The sequence below is a fragment of the Natrix helvetica genome (genome assembly GCF_964273705.1).
Source record: "Natrix helvetica genome assembly, chromosome: 4".
NCBI classification, from domain to species: domain Eukaryota; kingdom Metazoa; phylum Chordata; class Lepidosauria; order Squamata; family Natricidae; genus Natrix; species Natrix helvetica.
In genome coordinates, this window is record NC_138550.1 from 145,509,313 (window position 1) to 145,520,395 (window position 11,083).

The following is an 11,083-nucleotide window of genomic DNA, read 5'->3' on the forward strand; positions in this document are numbered from 1 at the left end:
ATAAATGTTTTACTACTGCAGTCCTCAAGGATTGACCATACACTATTCTTCAGTTCATATCTTGTTTTACATTCCTCATGCAGCATTGGGACAAGTGGCTATGTGCATCTGTTTTATATATCTTAAAAGTGTGGTGCTTAGTTTTGACTTTTTTGTGGCAAAGAAGTCTTGTGAGATCATGTTAGCCACACTGATAAGAGCATGTGGAAACTCTCTTAATTAATAACTAAAAGAATGTTCTGTGAGTATTTGAACTTGCTTTCTGAATAGGTATATTCTTCTGGCAATGAATGGGCATCTATCTTTATTGACAAATAGGTGACAATGCAGAAGAGAAGTTCAAGCTATTTAAGAATCAAGGAAATGAATTTGTGAAAAAGGGTAAATATGAAGAAGCGTTAATGAAATACAACGAGTGCATAAAGCTAAATTCACAGGAAAAGGCTATCTACACTAACAGGTAACAAGATATCTAATACAGCATCCAAATCCTAGCCAGCTTTGTTCAGTTTGTTAGGCAGTTATCATTAGTTTTAGTGGAGAAAAACTGTTTGTAGTAATCAACATTTTTGTAAATGAAATATAATTCCCATGTTGTAGATACTGTATTTATATTTCCTGCAAGAGCTCCAAGTAATATTCATTTTACCATTTTAATATCCCTTATAAGGTCAGTGAAGTAAGAGATAATAATTAGCCCAAAGCCATTGAATGGACTTCATTCTCCACATAATACACTGTTATATTGCACTGTTGCAATAGTGTATATTCATATTACTATAGCTCTGTATATTGATACCACTATGGCATTTGGGTCCATCAATTGTTCAGCTGGAGATACTCTACAGCAGGGGTCTCCAAGTGTTCCTCAGCCAACTTTGAAGTCCACAAGTCTTAAAGTTGCCAAGGTTGGAGGCCCCTGCTCTACACAGCTGGGCAAATGACTATTAAAAAAAAGGAACATAAGCACCAAACTGTTTTGAGTGTTGCAACATGATCTTACGCTTTCTTGTCTCTGATTGTACTGTTCTAGGGCTCTTTGTTTCTTGAAACTACTTAAGTATGAAGAAGCCAAGAAGGATTGTGATTATGTTCTTCAGATTGATGGCTCTAATATCAAGGCTTTATATAGAAGAGCTCTAGCATACAAAGGTTTAGAGGTAAGATCAAAGACTATTGTATCTATTAACCTGTAGCTATTACCCATCAGATGTGTGTAATGGCTACGAAAATACAAATGATGCATGAAATATACATTATTATATAATAAGTAGACATAACTTGAAGGCTTAAGGATGTCAAAATGAAAAATGCTGAATTGGAGTAAACCAAATAATAAAAAACATTTTAATATAAACCAGATGGCAGACATTTTTAAGGAAGTATTGGAAAGCCGGTAACATCGAATACCTCCAGGACTTGCCCTTTCATTGGCAGGGCAGATTTAAGAGGGCACAGCCATTATAGGTGCAACTGCTAGAGTTCAGTAGAAACTAAAATGCAGTAGATACATTTAGCTGATTTATAAATGAAGAACTCCTGCAACTGTAGCACCTGGAATTCATAGGAAACTACTAGAGTGTAAACAGAGGCATGCTAGATAATAATTCTCAGGATGTAAAAGCCAAAGAAAGAGAGCATAGTGACGGGATAGTTGGAGAAATAATTGTTTATAATTTCACATGTTTAGGTGTTGCTCTACATGTAGTTCTCAACTTATGACTACAACTGGGAATGGAATTTGTGTTATAAGTTGTTATGGTTGTATGTTGAGTCACGTGGTTGTAAATACAAATCCAGCTTAGCTAATGGCACTTTTTCCTGGCAAAACTAGCAAAAAAAAAAAAAAAAAGCAAATCATAATCACATGACAGTAGGATGCTATAATCAGTGATAAATGCATACCAGTTGCCAAGTGCCCAAATTGCAATTGTCACCAAGGGGGCAGGGCAACAGCCATAAGTTTGAGTTCAGTTCATAAATGACTTTTTTTTCCTTGCAGACTTCTGTTAATTCAAACCATTGTTAAGTGAATAGTCATAAGTGAAGGACTATATTGCTTTTGGAATGATTGTTAAGACCTTATCTTAAATAAAATGAATCTTTTTTATATATTTGCTGATATATGTTTTTGTAAATTACATGATGTCTTGGTAACAAAGATAACATAGCTTCCTCCTTGATGACCAAAAGCTTATATCACTCACCACAGTAATGGATTCCTTAAGAACATAAGAATATCCCTGCTGGATTAAAGATTAGTCCAGCAAATAGCTATAAATATAGTAACATTTAGAAAATGTTGGGGAAAAATAGAAAACATGAAAGTAAGAATCCAGGTTATTTTTCTGACTATAAGTAAATATTATAACTTTTCCAACAATTTCTTATTTAAGCCAATGCTTGTTTTTTCTAACTTTCAGAACTATGAAGCTAGTATTGAAGATCTGAATAAAGTTCTTCTAATTGATTCCAGTATTGGTGAAGCACAGAAGGAATTGGATGAAGCAACTCAACTATTTAAAATTAGACGTGAATTTACAGCCAACAATCAGCCAAAGCAAAGGAAAAAAATTGAAATCCAAGAGGTATTTAAGAAAAACCACAGAGGCTTAAAAGCTTTAGATTAAATTGCTAGATTTTATTTGTAGCTTTATTTGTAGCTGATACATTCTCCAAATACATTTGGCAGTTTGGAGATTTTTTGTAGGCATAGGCAGTATGAAATATAGAAGTCAGTTTGAACTCCACTTTTATAGTTTAATCTTCCCCACTTTGGTCACACGCCAGATTAAAATTGTCCACTGCAAAATAAAGTTCCCACGAGGGATATACAACTTTTCAATAGAGAAATAACCCCAAAATAAATTGTCAGTGATAGAAAGCTGGACAGAGCTGGAAGGCATCCCTGGATGGAAACACTAATCATTGACGCATGACCTTGTTAAGATGTAAGTTAGAAACTGCCCTCCTTCAAGTTGATTTCAGAAAAGTGGAGCTGGAAGATATCGCTTCAATACATTAGGCATTGGTCTTTGAAGTCTCTCAGGATAATACATTGCTTTTGTTTCCCTGATATTGTTTAATGTATATTTAAACTGATAAATTTTGGATTTGCTATGCCCCATATGAAGGCAACAACCACCTCCATGTTTTTTTCCTGACATTAATGAGGCTATTCTAAATTTTACTGCAATAGCTGAGATTAATAATGGACAAGAGGACTGCAATTTGTGTGTAGCTGGTCATGAAGGATTCTACCTCTATTGGAGGAAGTTGTATTTCTCTTGAAACCTCTTTCCTACTTAGGGAGTCTGTGATTTGGGCACCAGTGGTGGGTTGCAGGCGGTATGCCCCGATACGCGCGTATTGGTGCCTGCTGGAAGCAGCAGCCACCGTACCGGAACGGTGTTTTGGAGGGCCCACCCACCCTCCCTTGTTCCTTACCTGTATTTGAAGGAAATGGGCCATCTGCGCACACACGCGCAGCATACGGTGCCTGCGCGATGCTCCACCGAGCAGCTGGAGCATCGCAGGCAGTGTGTGCAAATGCGTGTGCAGTGCGCGTGCCCATGGTACATGCCTGGCTCCCGTTGCAGCATACCGGTTGCAACAGGAGTCGAAACCCACCACTGCCAGGCACCCAATTTTTAATGTGGTTCAGGACACCACCACCACCCACCACTAAAACTAGTGTGTTTGTTCCTGAGCATGTAAGATTCAGTCACAATATAGAGATTCTGCTTACATCCCAGTTGTACTATTTTAACATACTGCATGCAAGACCTTGGGAAACTTCAGTTTATATATAATGCAGGCTCAACTCCTAACTAGAGCCAATTATTAACAGCTTATACTCTGTGATGAAAATAGCCACTAGTTTGTTTCTGATCTGGCATGATTCAAAGCTGATGGTGCTTTTTATGAATTGGGAGCCTGACCTTTGGAAATATCATATTCTAACTTGCCAATCTGCCCAAGATTTCACATCTTAGAAATGGGTGGGGTTTTTATTTTGTTCCTTACAGAAACTATTTCAGAGAAAAACAATAGATGGCCTCTGATGATTTCACCCAGACTTTGATCTCTGCTAATGCTGTCTATTCCTCTGAGCAGGACTTTGCAACAAAACTGCTGAGCTGATTTTCTGGTTTGGTATTTTATGGATGCTATAATATATATTTAAAGTTTAGTTGTGCTTTCAATTAATTTGTGTATTTTTATTGTTATTACTGTTAGCCCCCTTGATTGACATTTTTGGAGAAAAGTGAACTATAAATAATGGATTACTAATCAAATCACTTTGGACAAATCATAGGAAACTTTCCCATGAAATTAGCAATCCCCTGAGAATTGGGCACTAGAGAACAACTCAATCAGCCTCTCTGTGATCAGCTGCAAGTTTTATATATATGAGCAGGAACATTTTGGAAGATAATCTAGAAAGGAGTAAATGAAAATATGATCGTTATGAATAAACTTCTCCAAAGACACATTTAAATGTCTTTTAAGTGGTTGCAAAAGTTCTTATGGCTTGACTCCTGGTTTTTGTAATTATGATTTTTTTTAACTTTGTGTGTATTTATTAAGGCTGACCAAATGCATGATTATTTTTTTGTGAAGGTAAATGAACAAGAGGACGATACAGAGACGTGTTCTTCAAATACAGCAATAAACCCTTGCAATGCTAAAGAAGAGCTTGGAACAACCATGCCATTGAATAGCTCAGAAAAGCTAACCATTTCTAAGCCATCAAATGCCTATGAATTTGGGCAGATAATCAACATCGTGAATGCCAGTAAGGACATTGCTGCTTGTGCAGAGCTCTTAGCAATGATTGAGCCAAAAGATTTGCCAGTACTACTAAGCAACAAATTAGAAGGAGATATTTTCCTCATCATTATTCAAGCTCTGCAGTCAGATGTGTTCAGTCAAAACCCTAATCTGGTATACCAACATCTTTTCTACCTAAGTAAAGCTGAAAGATTTAAGGTGAGCAGATTGTCTTCAGGCTAAATTATTTTTCAAATAACACTGGTATTTAGGTAAATGTCATTTTAAGTACTAATTAAGTGCACATACTTGTTTTTGCTCAGGTGGTGCAGACACTTCTTGGTAAGAATGAAATAGAACAGGTTCAGCAGCTACTGGCTTCTCTTTCCAACGTGCAAGACCAACCATTTTCTTCGAATGATCTTGAGAATCTTAAGAAAACCTTTGAACTGTAAATAGTTTCTTTTTTAAGTACTCCATGCAAATATGCATAGTGTGTATGTCCATCTTACACCAAGGGAAGTCAGAACAAATAGTTTTAGCTGGATTATTTAATATGCTGCATATTTTACATACACTTTGATAATCAGCTCCCTCACCTTGTATATGTTTTATTCTACAATTATTTTATTTATGGGAATGTTCCCTACTCTTTGGCACCTGCACTTATATCAACAAATAGATTAGGAGGAGAACTGGGGCTTGAACGACTCATTTAGATAGGAAAGAAAAAGAATGAAAAATGCTCTGTATTTCCTTAAGGAAGAGAACCGTGAGCCACAAGGACGCAATCCCAGAAGGCTAAGGAAATAGTCTAAAATGTTCCTTTTATGAAGGGATGTTAAACAAATAATGCTTATATGGAAAGTGTTCAAATGGTTATATGCAGCTGTTTTTATTTCGTTTTCTTCTAGCGTAGGGGGTTTTTCTAAAGAAAAACCACTGTTCAAAAATGGTGATTGACACTGCAATGAAAATGTCTTTGAATAAGCCCCATTAAATAAGGAATTGTGAGTCTTATTTTAAGTGGGCATGTGTTGAAAGACTATGAAAGTATAACCCAATGATAGCACTTTGTTTTTGCAGCTGGGAAAAGTATGGACACTATGCATACCAAGCTACAGTATATTTCAACTTCAGTTTTGCTTTCACTTGGTGCTCCAAATTCATCTGGCTTACGTTGAGTATGGCTTTTAAGAAAACCCCAAGTCATTTCTTGCCTTACTCTTACAGAATTAACATGCTGGAGGGTTCTGAATGTGTACAGGTGTGTGAACCTTTTAGCAGCTGGTTGCAACAGGAGATGTTTGAATCTCCTCTGAATTGCTTCCATTGAATATACAAAGGGAGATTTCTCTGAGCTAGTGATTTAGTACAGGACAGCAAAGATGAAGCAAAATGTGTAAAAATGTTTTGAAGCAATAGAGTTATTATATTTTAAACTGGAAACTAATTTATTAATAGTATGCAATCCAAATTATATTACAGGAAATAGTACATAAGTACTATTTCTGCTATTTTGAATTAAATGTTTTCTTGGATTAGAAACTGTAAAAAAAATGTTAAGAGATTATCCACTTGAATTGTTTCCCTTGAAGAGTTTTTGTAATAAGGTATTGAGCTGATTGATATAAAAATACTTGTAATGAATAAATATTTTAAAAGAAAGATATTGGGCATATTTTTATTATTTGTTAACAGCTTGGTTTTCCAGAGTGCCCCAAAATATTTTTATAGGATACTGGTTATTCAGTTCCTGAGGTGAACATTTGGTCTCTAACATAGAAACTGGTTTTGGTGTTTAAGGATTAAAATATAACTTTGCTTCACAAAACTGTGTTCAATTTAATTTGATAGTACCAGTTCAATTTGGAGTTTATCTTTTAGGGCAGGGATGGGGAGCTATGGCCCTTTTAGGATTTGTGAACTTCAACTCCCAGAATTCTTGACCCAGTCATGCTGGCTCAGGACTTCTGGGAGTTGAAGTCCACAAATCATAAAGGGGCCATAGCTCCCCACCTCCGTTTTAGGGGAACCATCATAATCTAGTATAAAAACACAATATGGACTATTAAGATAGATTCAAACTTGGCCTTGGCTATAGTAGCCTCTCCTAAATCAATGCATCTTTGATGTTCCATACATTTAAACATTGTGGCTTGTGAAACTTTTCTTTCCAAAGATGCATAACGGTGTTAAGATAGTTAAATAGGCAATTTTTATTAGTAGCAAAGTTAGAAACTTAGTATCCTTTCAAAGACCCCAACATCTGGTGGTCAAATCTATGGAAAACCTCTGCCCTGAGGTTTCCTGGGAGGAGGAGCACATCTGGGCGATCTCATTTTCCTTATCCAGAGAGGTTCCAAAAAACCAGTCTACTCACTGGTTCTTTGGCCTTTGCTGCAGCTGTCATCTCCACTCTTCATGGAGAGATTTCACTGAACAAGTCCTGATTTGCTTTGAAAAATAATGTTTCTGTCCTTAACAGCATCTCTAAATCTTTCAGGCAGAGTTCAGTGGAGTATCAAAAACCCAGAGAAAAATGGTTTTGGAAACAGCTAGCAGTAATAATATCCAATGTAATTCTTTACTCATTCCTTGATTTACTGGACTATTTTGGGTACATGATCATAGCATTTTTAATAGGTTGGAACAGAACTCTGTTCTTGTTTTCTGTGAATGCCAGAGAAGGGGGGAGAGAATAATATTTTCCGTAGAGTTTACAGTACAAATCATCTCATTTACATATCAGAATATCCAAATGTTAGCATTTCACATTTTAAAAAAATGCAGTATTTCTCAACCATTTCAAAGCTGCATGGATTCGAGCTCCCAGAACTCTCCCCAGTATGCTAGGTGACAAATTCTGAGTTGGATTCCCTGCATCTTGAAGTTGAGAAACAGTGCTTCAAGGAGTTGATTCATTACAGTTGATGTGACTCCTCAAAATAGCTGCCGAAGCTGGAAAGTAGAGGGACTCTGTTAATCAATCACAGAATGTTGCTGTGCTCACATGAGATCCCTCCTCCCAATTGTTTTCAAAGAATGCACACCCCAACCACAAACCAAACTAAAGATTCTTTAGATAATATAAAATATAAATACTGGCTGCTCAAATACAGCATTGAAGCAAGAGTAAGTTTATCAGCCAAACCTGTACTTGTTCTAAAACATGACTTTACCATTCCAAGATATTTTCAGAACAGCAATTTTAATGTATAGCTTTGAAAAGCATAGGATGGAAATAACTGCGTAAAACATCCACATCAAGAGCTACAAGTTCAGGATCAATGCTTTCTAGAGAAAGTCACGTGTCCTTCCATTTCATCAGAGGTAGAGTAAGAACAAAGAACAAGCTTTTTCCAATTATGGCAGCAGCTTCTTTCCTAGCTTGGATCCTGCAGTCACATAAAAGTATAAGCTTGTTTCAATAAAAATAAAGGTATGTACATTTAATGATATCAAGTTGGAGATCAAAAACCAGGAATAAATAATAGCCTAATAAATACCAAATGGGCCAAAATTTGTCAAAAGGAAGCCAGTTCTTTACCAATATTCATGGCTGTTTTCCAAACTTTGCAAATGATGCATTGACTTTCTTATCTGATTAAAAAAAGACTAGGTATTTGTATGGTATTGAAGAGGGAAGTTGTAGAACATCTCTGAGGAAGGAATTTTGTTGAAATTGGGTGAAAGGTAAGGAAGTAATACAATTGGCCAGTTTCAATCTGCAATATATTCAAAATAAGACTTTCTTCTTAGTACCTAAAAGGCTTTCTCAAATTATATCAGATTGTCACATAGAAATATTAAATACTTTTAAAATGATAAGAATGTGCTATATGAAGCATGAAAAGTTTACGTATCAATTCCCTTAGCAGTACTTAACAGTAACATTTGAAGTGTATAACTGGGTGACAATAGTCATTTAGCACAAACATGAATCTATAGTCCATAGATGCTAAATTAACTACAATCTTGAGGGAGTGTTCCTAGAGATTAGATATTGCCTGCTTCTGGTTCACAAATAATTGTGGCTTCTTAGGTTTGCCATGAAGTAAACCTACACAATCAGGACAGGATATTACTTGAACACAAGGAGGCACTGTGCAAAGCAAGATGTGTCTAATTACACGCTAAGCCTTAGTAACCAAATAATTCTTGGTCACCAAAAGAAGCCAATGGGAAAGCATTAATGGCATCTTTTTAAGCTGGATTGTGCATTAAATACCTATTTTCTACCGCATATCCATTTCTGCCTCCTAAAAGGAGCAACAGTTTTCTTCCTGGCCATGCATTTGAGGAGGGGGGGTGGGGGTGGGGAATCTGCGGCCAAGGAGCAGGATATATTTTAAGTACATATCCAGGAGATAGATATCTCCTGGAGATAACTGACTGGGGCAGTCAGAAAAATTGCAGAAGCCCAGGCAACTTGTAAAATGTGTGGGAGATGTGCAGAAACATACTGTAAATGCCAAAGAACCAGCACTACAGAAGGCCCAGGAATGCAGACTCTGTCAATCACAAGCACCTGAATGGTGTTGCAAGTGGCATACAAGATGAACCAAAACAGAACAGCCCCAGTTGACCATTCCAGCAACTGCTTCTGGACACAAAAGCAAAACGGTCAAGGTACCAGCTGGCATCAACTGCAGTGACTTTCCAGCAACCTGTATGAAACTGGGCAACATCAATAGAGGTGACCCTCAAACAACCAGGTTAACATTGAGTCAAATCAATAATGCCTGCCATCTGACAACAGGATTCTTTGCAGAGGTTAACAAAACAGCATAGGATAGCAAGTTTGTGAGATGGATTCTGCTTCTTCCTCTCCACCAGAATGGCAATATGAGAATTGCTCAGGGCTGGGGAGACCCCTTTGGAATATAGATACAATCCACCTTGATGGCTTCCATCGAATAAGTTCTTGTTGGGCACATCTACTCACACAAAGCATGGAAATTTCACCTTCAGTTTCAAGAGTAGTAGTATACTCAATATTAAGCCACTTAACAGGGAACATAGGAAGAATGTCCAGAGCACATAGGAAGAAAGGCAAGGAAGTCATATCCAGAAACTCAAGTGAATCCTGCCCTTTTGCTACCTTTGCCTACCTGCAATCTTTTTCACTCTCGGCCTTTGTATTTAATGAGGAAAAAAGGAAGGAATCACAAGAGACACCTAATCCTCATGAAGCTTACACTAAGAGAAAAATCCATTTACAGAGGATGATCACACAACCTGTACCTTTACGTCAATCACTGTACTAATGCTAGAATGTTTGGAAGGAATCTTGGAGATAATTATTGAGTGCAAAGTCCTTCCTTGGGTAGGAATCCACTACTACAATGTGTCGAAGAGATAAGATCATCCATCTTCCATTCAATGCTTCCAGTGAAACAACCTACCACTTTCCAGAAAGTCCATTCCATCATCCATAAAGAAAACCTTATGTCCATACAAAATATGTTTGCTTGTAATTCGAACATGTTCTAGTTTGTTAATGAGCATTCTAAATTTCAGTGTTCTAAACACCTCACTATTATAATCAGGGAGTATCACAAATTGAAAAGAACAATGGCTTTTCTGGATCTTTATATTATACTTCACTAAGAGGTAAGTTTGGATTTCATTTCCCTTTTTGGAAACTGCATCGCTCAATTAGTTCATGTTCAGCCTGTGATCCACCAGGAAATCGAGATCCCTTGTTACGTACTATATACTGCTGCCTGGTATGGTTTCGGCCATTCCATATTCTTGTCTTTTTTTTCTCTCCAAACACAAAATATATATTTTTTGCCTTTTGAAATTCATCTTGCTGGATTCTACCCATTGTTCCAGCTTGTCAAAGTTCTTTTGAATCTTGAGTTTCTTTAAGGAAAGTTTGGAATCTTTATTTTTGTGTCATCTGCAAGTGTTATATTTTTTAATCCTCCATCCAAATAATTTATAAATCTGTATTAAATCAACTGAGAGGCTTGGTGCAGAGCTGTCCACAGCCATAATAGAAGTAGGGACTACACAGCGGTATGGCAAGATGCAATTGTATTTTCTTGTATAAAATCTCAGATTTGGATTGGGAGCCAATTAGATGCATTAGGAGAGTCATATATTCAGCTGGAGCTTCTTGATTTCCCTAGAAATTTGCAAGCAGGCAAATCAGCCTTTTTAGTGTAAGATTCCTAAGAAAGTTTTATGCCTTCGAGTCTACTAGAGATGCATCATTAATCTATACTGACTCTCTCTAGGGGTGCTATTGCAGAATATTCCTTTCCTGACAATTCCATCTTTGGTGATTGAAAACAGTAGT

The 11,083-nt window shown here is 36.8% G+C and overlaps 1 protein-coding gene across 1 annotated transcript in view; it reads left to right on the forward strand.

Moving 5' to 3' along the window:
* The window catches only part of SPAG1 (sperm associated antigen 1), a 31,520-nt gene extending 24,967 nt beyond the window's left edge, over nucleotides 1-6,553 (forward strand). The window contains exons 15-19 of the mRNA XM_081952581.1: nucleotides 319-460; nucleotides 1,034-1,160; nucleotides 2,424-2,588; nucleotides 4,624-4,992; nucleotides 5,097-6,553. Of these exons, the coding sequence (XP_081808707.1) occupies nucleotides 319-460; nucleotides 1,034-1,160; nucleotides 2,424-2,588; nucleotides 4,624-4,992; nucleotides 5,097-5,228 (935 nt within the window). The 3' untranslated portion in view covers nucleotides 5,229-6,553. The remainder of the gene's footprint in view (nucleotides 1-318; nucleotides 461-1,033; nucleotides 1,161-2,423; nucleotides 2,589-4,623; nucleotides 4,993-5,096) is intronic.
* Nucleotides 6,554-11,083: the final 4,530 nt, after the last annotated feature.